This window comes from Oryzias latipes, chromosome 9, assembly GCF_053564925.1.
Source record: "Oryzias latipes strain Hd-rR chromosome 9, Olatipes_Hd-rR_3.1".
Classification (NCBI taxonomy): domain Eukaryota; kingdom Metazoa; phylum Chordata; class Actinopteri; order Beloniformes; family Adrianichthyidae; genus Oryzias; species Oryzias latipes.
This window is the reverse complement of record NC_136245.1, coordinates 7979069-8002027: the sequence shown is the minus strand read 5'-3', so window position 1 is coordinate 8002027 and position 22959 is coordinate 7979069. Positions and strand designations below refer to the sequence as shown.

At 41.5% G+C, this 22959-nt stretch overlaps 1 protein-coding gene across 5 annotated transcripts in view; it reads left to right on the top strand.

Moving 5' to 3' along the window:
• Positions 1 to 6025: 6025 nt before the first annotated feature.
• The window catches only part of cux2b (cut-like homeobox 2b), an 87079-nt gene continuing 70145 nt past the window's right edge, over positions 6026 to 22959 (top strand). Inside the window, exons 1-2 of one of the 5 annotated variants that reach the window (XM_078952580.1) lie at positions 6694 to 6912; positions 7088 to 7166. Coding sequence is in view for 2 of the 5 variants with exons in the window: in XM_011479562.4 (XP_011477864.1) it covers positions 6410 to 6472 (63 nt within the window). In the remaining 3 variants the exon portion in view is untranslated. Of the gene's footprint in view, positions 6473 to 6693; positions 6913 to 7048; positions 7167 to 22959 lie in introns of those variants that run through there. The other 4 variants (XM_078952577.1, XM_078952576.1, XM_011479562.4 and 1 more) reach the window with 4 other exon arrangements.

Here is a 22959-nt window from a genome sequence, read left to right as displayed (position 1 = left end):
TTGACAGTAAAAAGAGAAAAAAGATGGTGATGCATCAAACGTTAGAAACATGTTTGACTTGACTTTTCCAGCAGTTTAATTTCAAGCAAATGTGCTGCAGCAGGAGAATTTATTTGATACACTTATTTGGGTGTGAACTTGTGTGTGCTGCTGTTAAAGTAAAAAAAAAGTTCAAGTTGTTACAAATTCAACAAATATAAAACATCATACTTCAATTATTGTAAATATTTTAAAGCTACATTTTATAGACTAATGGATTAATGGCAACAGAAACATTACTAAATTGTGTTTTTCAAACAGGGAAGATGAACTATGTGGCTCTCACTGGATTTTGTTCAGTTAGAAACCAACCCCTGCCCAAAAATAGCAATTCAGGTAGCAACAGAAACAGGGTGCAACAGACTGGTGATCTCTTCAAGGTGTACTCCACCTTTGGTCAACAGCAGCTGGGTTGACACCGGTAATCCTGTGAGCCACAAAAGGGATTTGGTTGGTTCTGAAGATGGATGGATGGATGTAAAATTGCAGTGTTTATTTTATATCTAGTAAATGTTTAAAAGTCCTCTAATAGACATCCGAAAAGATCCAAAGTTCAGATAGGTAGATGTTAGGAGACCTCTAGATCCAGAACACCATAGGTAGACCTCTAACAGAGTAACAAAAACAAAAGAGTTGTCTGAGATGTCCAGTAGACATCACAACAGATATATATTAGTTATCTAATAGACATCACGTGTGGGAAGAAACCTTTGTATACAACATGTATACAACAGGCTTGTACACAACATGCAAGACATGATGGGACCGCGAGACGATTAGCCGTGGAAAAGTCGTCTACTGGATATCTATACTGCGAAATGCAATAGAGCTCTATGAATCGATGTCCATGGGATGCATAACATACCTGTAAACCTTGAAATAGCTATGATTTAGATACCCAGTGAGCATTGGTTACCAATTTATCTTTCATGTATTGAAATATTTTAAGGATTTTAACTTATGTGTCACTTTCCCTTTAAAGAAAAAAAAAACTTCCTTGATTTATTCCGGAGCCTGAGGTGACCGAGTGAGTAAAGTCTTGCCTGAAAAACAAAAACAGATTTATTTGTCCTTTTAACACATTCCATCCATATTGAGAGGGTTCAAAAATAATTGCTCACCAAATATTTATTGGAGCTGTGTCATTTGTAGTCCATCCATCAAACAGCTCACACTGGGTTAATACAGAGTTGAGAGGTGACATTTAGACTAAGGTGGGGTGGTCAATATGGCGAGCACAGAGGGAATCGTGGTGCAAAAGAAGAAAGCACATAGAGGGACAAACAGAAAAGGGTCCTCTACACTGATGAAACAAAAATCAATCTCTATTAAAATGAGGGAGGAAGGAATAGTGCCAAACAAACAGCCCCATTAGATAAAGCACATGTGGGCTCAAATTGCAGTCAGTGAAGCTTGAATTTATAGCTGATCCCACATTGCATGGAGGCAAATTTTGAATGACAACTTGTAAGGCAAAGTCATTAATCAGATGTCAGATCAGATGCACATGTGTATCTGCTCACAAAAACAGTCTGAGCATGGAGGTTTTCTGTCAAACCCCAGAAAAGGGTCAGGTTTAGAAATTTCCAAGCATCCCCACCGGCAGTGAGAACTGTAGATGCGTGGTAAACTTCTGATGAAGCTGTAAAAACCCAACATGACCCAGATGACCATTCCAGTTATTTTTTAATGCCAGTTTGCTTAATACTAATTTTACGCAATAACAGAAACAAGACTGGACATCACTCTTGGAGAATACTGTTTGCCTTACAAGGTTTAGATTTCATGAGGACCCTCAGCTCAACAAGAAAAAAAAGCTTTAAATTTTCACTGCCTGGTTCTAAATTGAGTACTTTTTCAATCATTTCTATGTAATGTCTTGTCATGAAAGTGACGCTGCGTTATGCAGATATATTTTCCTAAAGGAGGTTTTTAAAAAAAGCAAGTCATAATGAGACAAACAATCTAAAACATACAGTAGATTATTTTTATCAGATAAACTTTCTCTCATTAGCAAAAATTTTCTGCTCTTCATGATTAAACTCCACAAATTTAAATGTGTCTTATTCACTGTATAGACTTCCTTTGCTGCTTCCCCCGACATTTAGCTTGATATTTTGTATTAATAAAGATCTCCCTCTTCTTTTATGCCAAGTTTTGGATTAGTCCTTGAAATATTACTTTACAATCATTCACTGTCCTCAACTGCTTTAGTGATGGGAGACATTTTGTTTTTTTCTTGTTTTCCTCCTTATATTTTTCTTCTTCTAAATGAATGTGAATGCAGCTTATTTTTAACAGACCAGCTTTTGTTTAGGCTCAATCTGTAGACTTTCATTTGGGCTTTTTGTAAGGCATGGATTGTTGGGACTCTGTTTCTGACTTTGCCTTTTTTTTCCTGGTATTGTCTCACCAACCCTTAGACACAGCTCACTAAGAATAACCACAACATCTGATAAACTTTCTATTGTTCCAGCTGGCACTGTAGATGTGAATGAAGCCTTAGGCAAGGCATTTAACCACACCTCACTTCTGATGTGTGCTTCTGTTTGTCTGGCTAAAGGTTAAAATAGATCATGACAATGAGAATGAACAATAGGAATGTAGTAGTAGTAATGTGAAAAAGGATTTAAGGAAAGAAGTCAAAACACTTAAATTCTATTTGTTAAAAAGTATATCTAACGTTTTAGGTTTTCAAATGTATTTTTCCAAAAGTTACACATAAATTTACATTAGTGCATAAAAACTAGAATTTATCCTTTCAAGCATAGTCATTTTTTAGTCATTTTTCTTGCTAAGGATGGGAAATGTTCTAAACTAAATGAAAATTGAGTATAATGTTACTACAATTTTAGGGAGTTTCAGAGTTCTAATTCAGTCGTTCTCCACAGCAGTTCTGTGTATTTGTTTAAAAAATTGTTTAAAATCACATGAATACATGAAATAATTTCCAGAACTGCAGAGCGCTCTTGCCTCATAGAAAGAAGCCCCCTGGTTCAAGTCCCGGCTGGGGGACCTGAAACAGAACATCAATGACCATGACCTTGTGTCTCCCCGTGCATGCGTGGGTTTTCTCCGGGGACTCCGGCTTCCCCTCACTGTCCAAAAAACCTGCTTCATAGGTTAATTGATTACTCTAGTCTAGATTGTCCCTACGAATGAATGTGTGTGTGCATGGGTGTGTGATCGTGGCCCTGCGACAGACTGGCGACCTGGATGTCCCCTGCCTTCGCCCACAAGCGGCCGGGATAGGCTCCAGCAGCCTTGTGACCCCAAAAGAGAAAAAACGGATTAGAAGAAGATGAACGCAGAGCAAGAATCAATTTAGGACAGACCACTTTCATCAGAGTGAGCTGAAAAAGATTTTCTGCCCATCTTGTGCTCTAATAGATCCAAATTCTATAAAGAAAATAAAGAAAATCCTATAAAACAAATTAAGCTTATGGTAATAAGGTGTTACAGTTTAGGTTTCTCCTTTAATTGATTCGTTTTTCTGTGTTGATTACTGATGCTGGTGAGCATGTACTTCGTCATACTTCAGACTCCACCTTCGTCTCCTGTGATGAATCATTACCAAATGTTTCCACTAGAGGGAGCCAGCAAACCACAACAACCTGTTATTTTGCTCCCTCTAGTCATGCTGCTAAACTGAGGTACAATCCTGCAAATAGTTTTACTTCTAACCATTCCACACTTTCCTTTTTTACAAAGAAAATGGCACATTGTGTTAATTTATTTATTTTCATAAAAACGAAAAAACATTGTGCCTACATTTGACCATAAATAGATTTCTAAACCGGCCTTGGGTTAAGTTTTCATTTACCCTCTACAACAATGAAAATAAGAATGCATCATGGTAATTTATTATGTTTTGAAAATTTACTGTAAAATTTAACAAGTCACTTTGTAACTAATACTAAATTTGAAACGGTTTAGGTCCAAAAAGGGGGAAGACAAGTGTAGCCCCTTTGTGAGGCGATGCAGAATTTAGTTTCTTTGTGAAAAATATATGTTTGCCAAGAAAAACAAGTTGATAAAAGATTACTGGTAAATATGAGCTTGATTTTGATGAAAGCTGAAACACCATACTGACAGATTATGCTTTTTTTTCCAACTGTGACTAAAAATGTTTAGGAATTTATATTAAAACGAACCTACTCCAAAGAATTTCATTTCACATTTTATTGCACATACTGCCGCTTAATTAATCAACATAATTTTTGTCTGTGACACAATATTTGCTAGCTTCAAAAAGCATAACAAAGCCATAAAATTCTATAATTTATCAGAAATATGGTGCTACCCTAAATAATAACTGTCAGTATTTGGAGAGAATTTGTTCATGTAAATCCCCCGTTTGCTGAACTCATCAAAACAATGATTTCCTGCTCAAAGATAATTTCTCGTCAGTGTCTGCAGTCCTCATGGAAAGTAGCTGTGCTGCCTCTTAGATTAAGCTTTTTTTGAGTAATGAATTAATTTGAAAGAGGTGACGAGGTTAGTGGCGGAGGCCTGTAGTGCTTTGTTGATGTAGGCTGGTGAATGTGAGGTCAAGATTATATTCAGAGGAAGAGAGCCGACTGAGGATATGGAATTCAGCAGTTTTTCACAAGGCTGATTGCGGATTCGGGAGCTGTGCGGATGAAGCGTCAAATTCGGAATGTCTGAGGGTTTAAATCCTGCCTGGGAGCTCTCAAAGCCCAGGCGTTGTGCATTCCTGCTGAGCCAGAACATGGAATTGCTACCTGACATGTGGACATGCCTGTGATTACAAAGACTTTGCTTGATCTGGGGGCTTCTTGTGTGTCCTGGCTGTGCATGGACACACAAAATAGAAGAGTTACTACTGAAAATCCTCACTTAGTTAGAAAAAAGAATAGAAGTGCTAGGTCTTAAAACCTTCATCTTACTTATCCAAGAGGAGAAAAGTGCAATTTATGGATGTTAAATGTGTTGAAGAGGAGTTCACTGTAAAAAAACAATGGAAAAGGTCTTTCTGAAGCTCATTTGTGAGCTCCTCGTCTTTGTTTCCCTTGAATCCAAGGGTTTAGCCTCATCATAAAGCCACAATGCAATAAACAAAACTTTTAATAAACCTCCTACACTCCCCCTCTGGTGTTTATGGCAGATGAATATGCCACTGTCCCTTGAGGTGTTTGGAATCAAACTCAAGGGAATATTATTTTTTCACCTGGGACTGATTTTCATAAGGTACATCAGCAGCTCCAAGTTGCTTTGTGCTGCAAGGCGCATGCAGCAAATGAAACAGAAACCATCTGTTTTGATGGATACCTGCACTTAGGGATAATGATATATACAGAATAATTAATGGAGGGGATCACAGGATCTGCATTTAACTCCTGGGTGTGCAGTGTCAGCAGGGGGAGCACCTGGCACCGGTGTGGCAGCAGCTGCAGATCTGCTCCTTGACCAAAGGAATTAGTTACTTTAAGTTGACAAAAAGCCCCCTCAAGCCATTCTTAAATCAGAGATAGTTTTGGGGCAACGAGGTTGTTGAGGAGAGCTGTCTAAAGATGCAGCTCATAATAACATTCCCTACTCTTTAGTTTTTTAGAGGAGCACTTTTGGAATAAACGCATTTAAATAAAAAATGTTTTATATTGTGACCATAAAAATTAAATAAAGGTCAGTTATAAAGGAATTTGATCAAAAACACAGATTAACTGAAAACAACATAATGAAATACCTTTATCAATGCTTCAAATCCTTATTTTAGCAGTTCATTTGCACTTATTTTGGTTTTCTCCAGCTTCACAAATATCCTTATTTGCATGAGAAGGAAACAGCGCGCGGACTATAAGTGACACCCTAATAATAGTTCACTACATTTATCGATAACGCAGCCTATTCTAATTTGCTGCCCTGCCTCTAATTACTGCGCGCTCCCGCAATAAACACGCCGAAAAAGTAGGCTTGGCCAAACTCCCAGAACTTCACTAATCTACACATCATCTCCTTCCTTTTCCCAGACAATATTGATCAACCTCGGGCTTTACGTCAGTATTGATAACTTTACCAAGACACGACCAGTTAATGTTACGGACAGAGGCACGAAGAGATTTTATTTTTAATTGTAAAGATTCCAAGAAGGCGCGGGCTGTGCGCCAAATACTCCACTTTCTCTTTTTCTTCTTTCTTTTCTTTTTTGTTCTTTTTTTTAATTCAACTTCCTTTCACAATAAACATGCTGCCGGACTTGTCAAACACATCGGAGGACTTTGACGTTAAGTCTGCAGCTTACTTTTTCTAAAAGTGGGACCGGGGATCGCAGCCGTTGTTTACCGGTTGGGAATCCAGCCCACATATTTATTGCAGCCGCTGAAAAAAAATCTCCTCAATATCCCCCAAGATGGCCGCCGATGTAGGATCGATGTTTCAATATTGGAAGAAATTTGATCTACGGCGGCTCCAGGTTAGTGCTATCTTCATCTTTTCTGCGCGTATTTGGTGTGCGGCGCGTCTCCTCGCGGCGCTCGGCTGTTGGTTTGCGCGTTCGGGCGAGCGCAGGACGCAGAGCTGGCGCTGTTTGCATTGATAGTTATTAGAAATTGATCCCTCTTCTGCCTTTGTTCAGTTCAATCATTGATCAGCGGTGGAGCGACCGTGGAGCAGCGCCGCCTCCGCTCGCCACACCGATCTGGGATCAGCACCGCGGACAGCACTGGCGCGTTACGCGCGGGGGGCTTTTTCCGCCGTTTTTACCCGGTTTATGGCAATCTGAACGCGCACGGAAAGTTTCAATCGCGCCTCCGAATCGCTGCTTTTGGATGTTCCCTGCAACTTTTTCCTAACCCCCCCAACCGTAATGTTTTATGCGGTTCGTGCCGACGGCCGTTGCTCCTGCGCTCCACAGTAGGCTTTAGTGACATTTTCTCAAATGTTTTTTTCTTTTTTCACGTGCATGTCTGGAAGTTTAAGTTGCCATTTTGAAAGTTTATTTCTAATTTGTTTTCATTGGGGTGCTGGTTTCTCCACTCTTCTCCATTAGATTCAAAACATCCAGACATGTCTGTTGTTGTGGTTTCAGTCGATCATAGACACGGAGCGCTGCGCCTGTGAGGATGAGGAGGGTCGTGTTCTGAATAATAGCGCGGAGATTGTGTCAGGTGAGCGGCTTGTTTTGAAGCACACACATAGCGTCGCCCACTTGGCTAAAGTTACGTTTCCCAACGTCCGCCTTTTGCTCGGTTTGCAGCGGATGAGCTAAGCCTGGGCGCAGAAGGAGCTGCAAGCCTCGTTCAGGTGTCCACTCCCCCCCGTCTTGTCCCCTCTCTGTTCCCGCATAGGGCTGCCCGGCCGGGGGCGGGCGGACGGATGGTGGTGGTGGTGGTGGGGAGCTGTGTAATTGTATTCCCCGCTAATGTTTGTAAATCAGCCTCGGCCGGCACAAGGGCACCGTCTCGGCCGCCTGACTGATGTTCTGTAACATGAGAAATGACAGCGGGGGTGGCAGTCCCGAGGAAAAGCCGACGGACGAGCAGAAATCCGAGCGTGGCTCGGCTCGGCTCGGCTCGGGCTGCCTCTCTCCGTCCTCATCCTGATGGCGCTGTTGTTGCGGCTTCTTGGAGCTTCCTCTGCGGCGGTTCTCCAAGTGGAACAACTATAATGTGCAAATGCAAGTTGACATGATGAGGATTAAGCCTCCATAGGATTCACCTGAACCGCCCCCTTTAGGATAACAGTGTTTCAGACTCCAATGTATACAACATAAATCTAACAATTAACAAAATACAGTCACTTTCTTTACTTTAATAGTAAAGAAACATGATATTCTACCCAAATAGATAGTCTCAGAGCATCATAGGGTGAGTATTGGCAGATTTTGTCCAATCTTTTCGTCTTTTAGATATTAAAAGCTCACACAATTATTTATATTATGGACTAAGATTTCAGTTGAACTTAAAACCAGAAGCCTTTTGCACAGGTGGGCGCATCCCACAATGACCAGAACCCTCCCGTCCTCAATAAGGGCGGCATGATATGAGGAAAACTCAAGATAAGCAATTTTAGTGATCTATACTGCATATGACTTGTGATACATGAACCAAAAAGCCGATCCATCATTTTCCTTTCACTGTACCAGTTTTATTTAAAGACCCACTCCAATGAAAATTGTGTTTTTATCATGTTTTTTTCTCACGCAAAAGGGCATATATAAAGATTATGAAGTTTAATTTTGAATTTCTGATTATTTTTTTATTCAAATTGTTGTGAATCAGGAGCAAAAACATGACGTTTGAAAAATATTGTTTTTGTTTGTTACACTGGGCGGACCACAAGCCACCTGTTCTGCTCCATTCTGATGCATCCACTTGCAGACAAATAGATCCATGTACGTCTTTGTTTTCCTCATCTGAGCTGACATCTGGCTCAAAGCTGTACAGCTGGATAGCTCCAATATTGCTCGCCATTTTTGTTGAACCACTAATGTTGGGTTGGGGGTGTGAGGGGCTGTAAGTTAGCGGTAAAGCGTCTAAACAGATGGATGATTGGATGGGGGCAGGCTTACTCCACGCCAACAGTCCAGCCCACAACTCAGAAGCAAATTTTGAATGAACTCCTGCTGCTTTGCAGAAACTATGTCCTAGAAAACAACATTTTTTTTGGATTTGTTTAAAAACGGCATCATCAGAAGTGAAAGACCACTGTTAACGCTTTTACAATGGATCAAAAGATAATCAGAATGGGACTTTAAAGAAAAGTCAGAGTAACTTAAATTATATTCCAAATGTCCCTCATCTACGTAGGAGATCGGCATCATATATAAAAGGGCTCCATCTGATTGCATTATGGGCTCCATTTCTTTTATTGTTTTTGCGTGTGTGTAAACATTTAAGTTAACCATTGATTGTTGTTTATGCAGTTTTGTGCGATATGCATACTGCACAGGCTAATAGATATATATTTGCGATTTATTGTGCAGACCCACCTAAATCGCAGCTTCTGTTTTCCCTTCACCTTTAGCAGGACGTGTAGGAATGGAGATTATAGCTGACGGCAGCTTCTTTTAAATGTTCTTAAAGTGCAAACATGCCTGCAGCTTGAGTGTGACAGCCGCTCATAATGTGTGTTAGAAATCAATTAGTTCACTTATTCTCATTCAGTCATGGCTGGTGGTGCAAAATCGTTACAATTTCCTCACCGTCAGTTCCTGTGTTCTTGCTATAGGTCACCTATAAGTTATCTACTGTAGTGGCTCACGTTGGGACTTTTATTTGCTTCTCATAAGTTATTATATCAGCAACCTGAGTGTGCAGTTTTTTTTTCTTTTTTTTGGAGTGGTGGATTTGTGCACTAGAGTTGCTCAGGATGAATAATTCACCTGCAGGCTGATGAAAGGAGGGCAGTGAAAGTGTGAAGCATTGAGGTGGAGTGACCTTGGTTCCTGCTGGCTGCAGGTCACCTGGCCGTTGCCGTGGTAATCATTCACAGCAGCCAGATGGCATTTCCGTGGGCGAGCATGAAAAGGACGGGTCAAGATCTGTCCTTCCAGGTCCTGCCAAGCCCAGAAACAACTCACGGGCTGCCGCGCTACCTGGGGAGCCAACATTCAGGCTGCTGGAAGACTTTGGGCAGCCTGTTGAGTGGTAATTCCAGGTGGTTGCTACTGTTGAGGCAAAATCCTCCCACATGAAACTGTATTTCGGAGGACTCTTCCTAAAGCCAAGAAACTCTGGATTTGACTTTTAACGCGAGCTTCTTTCATTCCTCAGTTTTTAACTATACAGCGATGTTGCTCCCTTACGACAGAGCGCCATACCCTCCTTTGTTTTCAGCCCTTTTTCAAGAATCAAAAGAGGCTGTGGGGTTTTAGATCAGGAACCAAAGCCTGTGATTGTACTACATTTAGCATGACTCAGTTGCTCTGGTGTCAGCTCTAATCCGCACACAGAGACAACAGTATTGCCAAACAGTGAAATTGCTTTGCAGCTTGTGAGCCTGGCTGCCTTCGCTGCCAGCCGGCTCCGTGTGCTGTTTGCCAGTAGCTCTTCCGCACACACACACACCACCTCTACAACCTCAAATTGGCTGTGAAAATCGTTCTCTGTCTCCCTTTCATTCATGCTTTCTCTTATTTGTTGGCTGTTATTGTTCATGTCACATGCATCAGTATAATCTTGTTGTGTTCAAGAGTAAGAGCCTCAGATTCCTTTTTTGAAATCACAATCACTGCATCCTTTCATATGTCGCGATAGAAAAGAACAGCATCAGAGCTGACCTCCACTCAGGCCATATTATCTAATATTTCCAAGACGTGTCTTTTGTTGTCAGGTCTCTTCAGCAGATTGTGTTCAAGTGCAGATACTCCAACCATCACGCTCTTGTTCTGCTTTAAACGTTATTCAAACGAAGTGGTGGAAGCTGCTCCTCTCATCCTTCAGGTCGCCCCTCTTTCCCTTTCGATGGCGATAACAAAGCTAACGTGAGAGCAGGGAGCCGTTAGGTCCATGTGGGGTAAATTGAGATGTGAAATCCAGGAGCCATAACCCTGAGCGCGTGGAAAGCGGGAAACGTTACAGAGCGAGAGGAGTGGAACAGACTTGAGCATTAAGCTGTTTAACCTCTCTGTGTAGCATTAGTGGTAGAGACTTCAAAGCAGATGCTGCAGCGTTAGAAGCAGAATGACAAATGGGTTTAGAGACGGCAACGGTGAGCATTCTCACAGGAAGACTAGGCCTGTCACTAATGTCAGCTTAATCACTTTGACCTTCCTTCAAGTAGATTTCCATACCTATCCAGTCATTTTGCCCGGCTTTTGCTCCTCTTTGATAAGCCTGGCTGTGATGGCGCTCCTGTTTATATTAGCAATTGTTGACTTGACATGTCCTTAAAGCTGCAATAGTAAATGTTCAGTTCATGCAAATTGCCATTTTTTTCTGTCCTTTTTGACATCTACATTTTTGGTAGTTTGCTTCGTCGTGGCAAAGTGAGGATGACTGCCATTTTCAAAGATATTCCCGCTGGTTTTAGTTTCTTTCAAAGCGGGATTGATGTGGGTTAGCTTCTTAAAAAATCCCAAATCCTAACAACAAGTGTTCATCGTCAAGTTTTTCTCCTACATATACTCCATTTGAACTGACATTATTCTTTAAAAACTGTTAAAAAGAGTTAAAGAAGGAAATCTTCAAATAACTTCTCTGTCCCAGCTATTCAAACACATGGAAGTACTTTATTTTGATGTCAGATTAATTTAAGCTGACCCTTTTTGAAACATCTGAAGTTATTGACAAATCGTAGATTTATGCTTTCTTGCTTTTGCCCACAGACAAATTTGACAATTCTTTTGCCAAAATGAGTACCACTTTTTGTCAAGAGCCTAAATCGACCTGCCGTGGTGTTTTTCCTTTGATCTACTGTTTTTTTCTGTTTTGTGTGGCATTGTGTAAAAGAAAAGTGGATGCGTTTTAACAGAAAAGGCCCCCTCTGATTGTCAACAGTGCTTCATTGCAAGCTTCATAGCTGCCTGTTTTCCCCTCCGCGCCCCAAGGCTGGAGCAATGGCTTTGCAGGAGTAAATAACCAGCGTTGACAAAACTTCAGGGACACATCAGGGTGCCGGAGGATTGCTCCACGGCAGTGGGGCAGCCTCTTCTCCTACGGTAAGGCGGGTGGACGTATCAGGAGGAGAGGGGGTAATTCCTCCTTGGCATGGGTATAAAGCTGTGTCGTCTCTTCCTGCTGACAGCCAGTTCTCTGATTATCCTGTGATTCTCAACTGTGGCCTTGGCTGTATTTGTTTTGAGAGTTGGCTGCATCCTTAACTATGTACATGGCATGTTTAAGAACGCACCAGGCGTGGTGTTCACACTGGACTGTCCCTACCCGATACTGGCAGATGCACATACAGTTGGAAGAGTATTGGTGCGTGGCTGCATGTTTTATACGTAGAGCCTGAAAACTGACTTAAAAACTTGCTTCGCAACACGTGAATGTGAGAGTTATGAACGCACAAGCTTAAAATAAGCATTTGCATGCCTTCACACAGACTTTTTACAAATGGCTGCTTAAATGCGCGTTGCAGAGGCCAGTGTAAACGTAGCATCAGACGTACCGAGTGTGTGTGTTTGTTTCACACTCTGCTCTTGTTGTGCAGGCCTCCATCCTAGCAGCAGCGCTTGCACCTGACACGCCTTTGCTGTATTTAGAACAATCAGCTTTTTTAGCTCCCGAGAGTCTATGTTGTTGTCTGATGAAGACAGAAGCACCCCCCAGCATTTTTACATTGCACATTCAGACGCTGGTTGTCAAGTTACAGGATGTTAGTGCGACATGACGGGCGCCCCCGAACTTGACACACTCATTAGATCGATGCTTGACTAACCTCGTCCAGGTTGTCTTTGGGGAATCTCAGATGGTTCCAGCGCTCAGTCTGTTTGCTGCACAGGAGAAGTGATCCTGTGTACGCTGCTGATTTGTAAGGGCTATTTGTCCTCATTTAAGTGAGAAAACACTTGCAGGAAAGGGGCCCTCCTGGTGGTCTTCCGGGTATTAAAGCAGCATTTTTTATTACTAAGCAGATATGCTCTTATTTATCAAAATAATTTGAAAGCTGTTTTTTAGGAGAGGGAGATGGATCAGCCTTGTTGCACGAGACGGTCTCGTCTACGTGTGGCTTGAAGACCCCCCCCCCCCACGCACACACTTAATTACTTTTATTCATGCCCAACAAAAGGGAAGGACTTGAATAAATCTGAGCTGCTTCTTCACTGGAAAGGTGCATTCTGGGACCCTAAAGCAGGTGAGGTGTCTTCTAGAGGAACAGTTAATCATTTTTAATGGAGAGGTACAGGAAGTGGAGAAATGAAGCTGGGCTCTGTGATTTATACAGCGCCTCAGTCTGGGGAGAAAAGGACGAGTCCATCTCCCTGTCCTCACCTCTGATTTTCCGTCATTCTTGGTGCTCTTTGCTCATCATTCTCATTCTGTGCTTTGCCTGCATAACACTACATGATTCTTGGTAAAACATCTTTCGATGTTTAACTTTTTGTGTCTACTGTGCGTCTGTCTGCTGCTTCCTGTTTCTTGGATGTCAGGGTTTCATTGTCACCTGTTCATATACGTTCCTCCAGGAAGGCATCGGCGTATTGATCAGGGTTTGCAACAGCGTTAGACGTGCTGCAGGTATGTGATACAGGCCTTCAGGCTGTTCTGCCTCTCTTTGCGGTCTCAAAAGCGCTCCCCGAACCTTGTAATCTTATATGAATATGCAGCTTTGGCTTCTACAGAGTCACTATTTTTGAATGCGAGTGTGGTCACGCATAAACTGCAATGCATCCCGCCTGAGTAAATGTGTTTTCGCATGTCAATGAAGAAATTGAGAAAAGAACAATACACAGAGTTGTGAATCTTCCCTTTCAATTCCCCTTGTTAGCCTCTTCTTGCACTCCCCCACCCCTTATTTTTCCTCTCTCCTTTTTTCCAGATGATTTTTTATGATATTTCTCTCCCCACCGCATCGCTCCCTCTGTATCGCTCTTTCACTTCTCTGCAGTTTTCCCCAGACAGGTTCCACAGTGTTTTAGAGGGGATGGATTTAATTGCTCTGTGGGGATTGGTTGGCTGTGCTGGGCTCGGCTGTTTAATTAGTGTACCCTGCCGGGATTGGTTTAATGCTTCATGATCTTGAAATTGTCTGATTGTTCAGCCCTCTGGGGACTCTCACTGCCTACGTAGGCCAGCAGGTTTAGCTAAACACTGCTCCAGGCTTTTGCTGCATGCAGTAGAAGGAAGATCTGCCTAAGGAAGTGGAGTGTGGCACTGATGGGGGGGTGGGGGTGGGGTCAACCTTAGTGACAGTCAGGAGGGCATCTACGTGATTCTACGAGGCGTCATTTTTGTATGTTGCATAATGCAAATGATCAAATTGACTATTAATGCAAAACCAATATTATCTTAGTGTGATGAGAAAGCACATAATTTTGGGCTGATTTAAAGACCCACTGCAATGAAAACATGTTCTTGTGGCATTTTTCCCAAAGATGGAGGACATGTATAAAGAAAATTACGGTAAACTTAAAAATGCAACCCACAGGCTCTGCTCCATTCTGATGCATTCACATACAGACAAACAGATCCATTCACAATTCCCTGTCCTTGTTTGAGCTGGCATCTACCGTAAAAGTGTGCAGTTGGACAACTTTGATATTGATTAGGTTGGGGGTGCGAGGGGCTGTAAGCTAATGGTAGAGCGGGTAAACAGATGGATGAAAGGGAGGGGGGTGGGGTTACTCCCTGCCAACTGTCCCACCCACAATTTAGAGGCAAATTTTTAATGAACTACTGCCGTTCTGCAGAAATTATGACTTAGAAAGGGACAATCTTTTTAAAATTTTGGTTAAAAACTGCATAATTGTAATTTAAAAGACCACTGGAATCTAAGGCTATTAGTTTGTCTTGACCTTGTATTTTTCTTGTTTTAGGTAAAGTTCTACTTTTAAGGAAGCTTCTCTTGCTGACTTATATTGCATCTGTGCTGCGGTGGGGTGATCAGAATTGTCTCTCAATGATGTGCTTGGTCACCTTGAGTTCTGTGGAAGGGGAAATTGCATTTGCGTAAACAGTCGTTTACTGTGTTGTCGTCCCCCTCTGAAGCCTCCCGCTGGATGTCCTTGGTTTGGTGCAGTGATGGCAGCTTTGTCGACCTCAACAGTAAATGCGCTTGGCGTCACATCCTGGAAAAAGGGAAGAGCTCCTGGCGCAATCGTCCAATAATCGTCGTGCCTACTGAAGGCTAAACTCATTCTGCCTCATCAGACTGAAGTGCATAAATCTCAAGTGGATGATAATAAGAACACACTCCTCTGCCTTTCTGCTTGGACTTAATAATGCGTTTGTCCTCACAGAGAATCATGACTGAGTGTTGTAGCACAAAAATGATTACTTTTTGTCTGAAAGCTTTCTCCATTAAGAATCCTCCTGGTAGATGCTGCACAGATCTTTCACAGTGCTGCTGCTGCTGCTGATTGCATTACCTTTTCTCTTGTATTTTTTTCTGTGCCCGGTGTTTATTATTGTGTTTTCCCCCTCAGAGTCTCCAAGTACAATCATAAGATCACTTAGGTGACAACATGGCAACGGAGTCACTCCCAAATGAGACCAGCACCCTTTCTCTCTGGGAGAGATGCCCTGATTACTGAGTGGCTGTGAGTTGAGGGCCCCCTCCAGCTGTTTGGATTAATTGTGCAATGGTGATAAGAGGTTGTGAGTAATCAGAACTACACAATTCTTCTTCAACGTCTACATTGTGAATGATGTACATTCAGTGCAGGGTCAACCTGACTTAGTGTATTTATCTCAGATTAGGTAGGAAACGTCTTTCTACCATAATCTAATATCACCCACTGTGCAGTTTTTTCTTTAATATACAGGTACGGATTCATTATTGCTTTTTTTTGTAACCCAGCAGTCTTAAATAATAATAAGCCCCAAGTCCCAATAATACAGAATTGGTTCATTGTCAAAGATAAGAAAATATTATTGCGTCCCACACGCGTTCCCCTCATGCCATTTAGGCAGGGTGCGAGTTCAGCGTCCGTCTAGACATGCAGCATCATTAACCTGCCACGACCTCGGTCCCTGATGAATTCCTCCTCACATCCCCTGCAGCCCAGCTTTAGCAGTCCTTCTTTAGTCCGCTGGGAGCTGGGGCTCCACTGGACTGTCCATTAGAGCCACTACCCTCTACTGGCAGGCATTAATAGGCCAAGTGGCCCGAGCCTTTCTCTCAGACTGCTGAATAATTCAGACCGTCTGGGCTGTGTCTAGTCCCGGGGCGCAGGGGGGATGTGAAGTGGGGAACAGGGTGCGGGAAGGCATGGAGGTGCAGGGGTTAATAACAGGTCTGCGTCTGTTTCAGCAGCTGCCCCCATGCCAAAACCCCCATCAAACACTCCCAACCCCACCTCACTTATGAAAGAATCCTATTCAGTTGATTAGATTTTTCAAAATGGATCAATTTTTAATCAGTGGAGCATCTGACTACGGTCAATACCATTGTCGCTGAGAAGACAGTTGCTGGGCAGTCGCCTGTATTTACAGGAATGTTTTCTTATTTTTTTTTCCTTATGCAGATAGGGAGGTGGTAAATGGCTAACTCAGATCATTGCACCACTCGTGGCGTTTTTTCGGGCAGAGTGCGGCAGCTTCATTAGACTTTTCGTGCTTGTGAAAAAGCCATTCGACCGCAACAGTTACCGGAACATCAATGGTGGATATTTGGCAGAAAAGTGGATTCGTCTAATATCTTTCCCTGGGTGGGTGTGGGCTTATCCAAAGAGGCATCCTCACACATCTGCATCTCCATGAGTAGGAGTGAGCAGCCAACAAACAAGCTGTAATTCTGCCATGCACATTTCATTGGACTATGGGGAGACCCTAACATCTTAAATAATGAGATGCCCATAAACCTAATGTTCAGAACCTCTTTGCAGCTGCTGACAATTTCTAGTTATGACGGGTATGCAGAATTATGACGTGGCAATGCTTCCCCCTTTATGCTCTGCTCTAGTACACATCTGGTTTTAACATATTTATCTTCCAACTATATTTTGTGTGATAATTTTGACAGCAGAAAGAAATACTTTGTTTACAGGGCAGTTTTAAACATCTTTTGTCAAAATTAGATATTTTTTTATACAAAAGTTAAACTGTCAGCTGTTAAGAACTGACAACATTTCTAGTACCGGTATGTCTGCCTCCCACTGCTCCTTTACTCCCACTATGCACTATGAACAGGATGAATAGGCAGAATGTTTCTGAGGAATAAAATGGACATATATATTCAAACAGACATTTTTTAAGCTTCTTTGCTAAGTAAATCAAATAGCTACTTTTATTAAATAAACACATAAATTACAATTTAAAGGCTTGCAAAAATTCACAGGCTTAAATTAATACATTCATTATCAAAAAAAAACTCTATAATGTCCCCTTTCTGCAGCCAATGTTTTAGTAAACAAGGTCAAATGTGCAACATAGTCGGAAATCAATGAGCTTTTCTCTTGCTGGGGTTAAATCAATTGATCAATCCCTAAAAAAGGATGAATCTATGTTGTGGTAATGAAAACACTCATCAAGCTATCCATTTGAAACCGAATTTACTCAAAGAAATTTTCATTTGCAGGCTAAAAACATAGAAGAAAACAGGGAAATTAAGCTTTTAAAGGCTAAACTGCATTGCTAAACTTTTTTTTACAATATTAAGAACTGCACTTTGTGTGATTAAGAGAACAGGGTGCTCTATGCTGAACATATTAAACTGAAAACAAATTGATAATCGTTCATGATTCATTTAAATTCCACTGATAAACTTAATGATAACAGGTCAATCACACATCCTATAGGGGTAAAGAATGGAAAAAAATGTCAGTAAAAGAAGCATGCAATAGCATTGCATTGGCTTTTATAAATATAAATTAAGGACAAGAAACCTCAGTGTCTAAGAAACATTTTTGGACAGATGTTTGCAATTGTTTCCCTTAAATAGAAAAATGTGCTGTAGACTTAGTTTATATATTGTGGAGGAGGAGGACAAAGAGCTATCAGAAAGAAAATGAATAGCATGGATGTTTAACATTAGTTAACAGCATAATATTGAATGTTTTTACAGTAGCGTTTTAAAGTTCCGGACGACTTTGGTGTTGATAAGACTGAGCAGCTGACATAAATCAATACAGTGGAAGGACTCTGAGGCAGCGACTGGAGAGTGGAAAAAAATCTATTTGCAAGGATACAAAAACAATAAACTGTCATCAGAAAAAGCCCATTCTTTCAGCTTTAAACACAGTTTATAGAGTAAGCATTGGAGTGGACATTTGAACCACAGCAGTCAGCTAACTAAACACTGGTTTCTTTTTATTTTTTGTATTTACAAAGGCTTGCTCTGAGATGCTCTCCATTGTATCTAGCTGGACTGGATGCTATAGATATAACAAGATAAGAACTATCCGTGTCACATTTATGTAGCATAGGATTTTTTCTGGATATATTTGCAGCAAAATGTCCAAAGTGTCCTTCACAAAAACATTATCCGTGTTGAATAGTCTTTTGGTTCAGTGGCAGCATGGCATCATCCCTATCATTCACATTGATTTCACAGCAAATTGGCATAATCACTTATTGACACAGTGCTGTTGTGGTACTGACATTGCAAACAGTGGTATGTTGTCACGCCCTACTTTGCATCTCTGTAATATGTTTAGCATCATTGCAGGGACCCATTGACATGCTGTCAGTTGGATTATGACTTAGAGCTGTGTCAACACAATGACTGACATATCACCATTTAGAACAGATGGTGACTTAATGGTCTATTTGTGTTTTAAAAATGATTACAGTATCATGGTACAACGTGCTCTAAAACATAGAGTTAAATGACGGAACAGAAAAGTTAATTCAGCCTTATTTACTTAGTAAAACAGACACAAAGGATATATTTATGACCATCGTAATTATTAAGCTGTGTATTTGCAATCTTCTTCTGCATGTGGCTTTTGAGTGTTGCCTTTCTCATCCAGCCCTTTTGTTATAAGATAATCTTTAAAGTCCCACTCAGATCATCTTTTCATCTATTTTAAAAGCGTCCCCAGGGGTCTTTTAATTACAATTTTTAACCAAAATCCAAAAACTTGTCATTTTCTAGAACCATTCCTGCATAGAGGCAGTAAGAAATTCAAACTCTGGGCGGGAACGTTAATGCGGAGCAACCACGTCCCCACTTTCCATCGCCTAACTGTTTACACCCTGTCCTGCTAGCTGACAGCCCCTCAGACCCCCAACCTAACATTAGCAGACCAACAAAAATGGTGGGCAAATCCGGCTGCACAGTTTGGATTCAGCTACCAGCTCAGACGAGAAAAATGAGTTGTCTACAAACTGATGCATTAGAATGGAGCAGAGCAGGGAGCTTTTTTCAAATGGGCATTTTTTCATCTGCTCCTGATTCACACCGATTCGAATGAAGAAATGCTCCGAAATGCAATTTTTAGCCTAATATTCCTCTTGAGAAAAATGCTACAAGGACATGTTAAAAACACCATAAACAGGATTTTTATTGGAATGGAGTCTTTAAATCTTTACAAAAATAAATTATTTTTTGTTTCCCTATTTAATATTCAGTCTCTGATTTAATTAAAACTAGATATCATGACATTTGATCCATAATCTGCATGCTTTACTTTCTGACTGACATTGAATAAAACAGAAGAGACCCAAACTTAAAATGAATAGTGTAAATTGTACGTTTTTTTTGCAGAGTTTAGACATGATTTAGACTGTATTTTTCCATCTAATCTCACTGCCTAAACATCATACTTGTGCAAAAAAAAGGCAATGCTTTCACGAAGAACAGGTTTTTTTTAGTTCACTAATGACAATGTTTTAAATCTCCTTGCCGTTCTGCCAATGGCATTGTTCATTTGTTCTTCTTTGCTCTGATTTGTGTAAGCTGAGGTTCAGAATTCTTCGCTGATTGCGCGCCTCTAGTCATCCACTTTCTCTGCTTTTCTCTCCAGACCTTTGTCTCCTGAAAGCTTTTTTCTTTTTGCAGGTACAGAAATGCAATTCACTTTTCATGCAGTTATGCTGAATAGCTGCTGATGCGTGTTGGAAAATAGTTTCGTAGTCAAAACGTGCAGCAGATAGGCAGTCCCACAGTTTGTGTTTAATATGTCCTCAATCACTCGGGAGATTCCCGTTTGTGTGCGCGGTGTTCTGAATCTGCCCTGGCGCTGCTGGTCTTCAGCTGCTCTCTTGTCCTCTCAACAGTTTGCACCCTTCACCTGCTCGCCTGCTTGATATGCTAAGTTCATCATTCAGGGAATCATTTTGAACCAGTGTAAACGAATTGGCAACAATGATTAGCTGGGGCTGCAGAGGGAAACACAACATCATTGCGTTAGTGCATTTGGAGACCATCACCCCTCCCTCAGGTCATCTGGCTTAAAGCACTCCCAGCCTGGAGTGAGGCGCTCTTTAAAAAAAAACAGCCAAAAAGCACCACAGTAATTACACTGAAAATGGACTTACTTAATGGGAGACTTTGCATGCTTAATTGCAAGTATGGATTGAAGGTCCATTAAAAGACATCAGAGTCCACCATACAGTTTGAATATACTTGAGATGGATTGATCCATTGGCTTCCTGGCTTTTCTACCTGAAAAAGTCATTAGAGACACAGAGCGAATACCTCTTTAGAACATGAAGGTATAAAGCATTATCATGGTCCAAACGGTCCTGGATATTTCTGTTTGTGCAGTGTATGAAAGCCTGCTTGAGGGTGCCACAGGAGAAGTCCTGAGAGAAATATCCGACCTTATTTATCAGAGCCTTTTTGGGCCCCAGCTCAATAGCAGCGGTCTGACGGTCTCAGCACGTGGGGACTATCTGGAAAGGAGGAGACGGGTGGAGGGAGCCGGGCCCGGCGTCAGTTCCACTGACAAGCTCTTATTTACCGTCCAGATCTATGAGTCAGTTTATGTACCTAATCGTAAAACACTGAGATTTATCGAAGGTAACGGGACAGTGGGGAATACCCCAGGAGACTGGCAGATTCGGCTCCTCCCCCTCCTGTGCCTCTCTGTACAAGCGTCAGGTTTACTCCACCTGATCCAGCTTGCCAGGACTTTCTGGGAAAGGGGGGAGGTTTCAGGCCAAATGAGAGAGTCCCATAACTCTGCCAGATATAGACAGCTGATTGTTCATCTAATAAAGAGTAGGGTCATAAAAATTGGATGGGCTAATGGATGACTCTGGAAGGATTAATAACAGTTTACTGGCCAGGTCGAGTGACCTCTTGCAGAGTAAAGAATGCTCTGGGGTAAGGGGCACATAGGTAGGGCCATAGATGACGGAATCTATAAACATACCTGTTTATGCACACAAACCTCAACACCTTTACCTTTTAGTTGACCCATATCTAGGTTGGGAATTCGAATTGAAATGTTGTCTACGTTTACAGGAGAAAAGAGATTTTTTTTAATCTCTTTTTGCCCCATGTCTGCCACTCATGCATCATGATGGATGACAAAAGCAAGAAGGTACTTTAGCGCTGTCGTTGTCGTGACAGGAGCTTGTTTCATTCTCCCGTCGAAATTAAAACTAAACTTTCATTGTTGTGCACGCCGTTTAATCCAATAACGATCTGATGTAACAAACTGCAGCAATATCTCTCTGCATACTTAATCGGAGCGGACTTAGCCCTGTCACTTTATATTAACCTCTGCTGCAACCAGAGAAGGGCTTCACTAATCTGCCATTGTGGTGTTTGGCAGTGTGTAGCCAGTGCAAAACACTTTTGGCAGCAAATGTAAAAGTAAAGACTTTATAATGACAGCAGGGCCTCTCTGCTATTTGAGCTAATAATGTCAAAATCTAATAATGCTGTGGCCCTTGGAATTAGATGGGAGGTGAATGAGTGGGAATAGTGGGGATGTGGAAGGGGAATGTTTTGGGGGGGATGAAGCCTTAGCCACTCCACCGCTCCCCTCATTATGTCATTCACTTTATGGCTGTAAATTGGCAAACAATTTAATCCCTAATGACCTTAAAATCCTTTGTGGTTGGGGTTGGGAGTGCAATCACACACTGGACTGTTTTTTTTTTTTTTTTCTTATCCAAAATGTTCAGTTTCGGAAAACTGTGTGAGATGGATTGATGGCTGGCATGGTGTTTGGATGTAATTATGTTAAGAGGATTCAGGGTTAGCCAGTAAGAATCCACACACTGGACATCAAGAGTTGATCTCACTCCGTTCAGCAAGGCAGCATCTGCCCCATTCTCCAAACACTTGTGCGTTCTCCCCCCAACGCAGCCCTGTAACTTTAAAAGAAGATGGGTTGCCATCACCTCCTCCTTTCATCTTCTCTGCGCAGGGATGAGGTCTCAGCCAGAGGAGTTAAAATAGAGGTTGTTTTACATGTGCTTTAGCATTTTGTCAGTTTGACTGTTCCACTTATTCAGTGTTTTTTGACTCGCGAAGCTTAAGGGGATGTGAGTGCCATTTCGCAGCCAGATCTGAGTTGTGTTGATTGAATTAGACAAAGTCGGAAGATAATTAAGAACCGCAAGGCGCTGCAAAACTGTCTGCTTCCAAACTGGTGAAAATGAGATGCTGCCACATCAATGAGCTAGCTGGCTCTGCTTGATGTCAGTGCTGGGTTATATCAGTTGACACCCTTACCTCCTAGAGCCGAAGCCAGTTTTCTCCTTTCCCTTTAATGTTCTTCCAAATATGATTATTCAAAAGCGCCAAAACTGTTGCCTCTGACGGTGCTCAACAGTCTTATAGCTGTGTTGGTTTCTCTGTGTATTAACCTTGCCTGCCAGGTGCGGTTCATAGTATCAAACCATCCTCTTCAAATGGCATCCTCCCTTGTTCTTGAACACGTCTGTTACTGCTGCTTAACCTGCACTTTATAAAAGCAAAAGATTGTGTTATCTTAGTGTTTTATACCAGATATTATCAATGCTTACTTTAAAAAACGTTATCCTGAATTTTAAATTGTCAGGGGTGTAGCGATTAATTTGAACAACTATTCGATGCATTTCATACTTTGTGCTCGCTGATATGATTCGTTGTCAATTTGGGCTCCTTTTGAACAATCCAGTTCGATCTGATTTACTGACCTAAAATCAATCCAGGACATCTTTAGTCAACAAATCCACCAGTGTGAAGCAGAGATAAATACCTGGATCCTGAACAGCGCAGGTGAAGTTTTTCAGATTCCTTGGATTTCTTTCAAGATAATCAAGTGTAAATTAAATATGTGTAAAAAAAACAAGTAAACAAGAATGAATGTCAAATCCATTCACATTTTAGTTTCATAAAGGTCAGCCTAAAAATGATACAGATTATTAGAACATTACCACACTGTATGGTCACATGTCTTTGCTTAATTCAAAG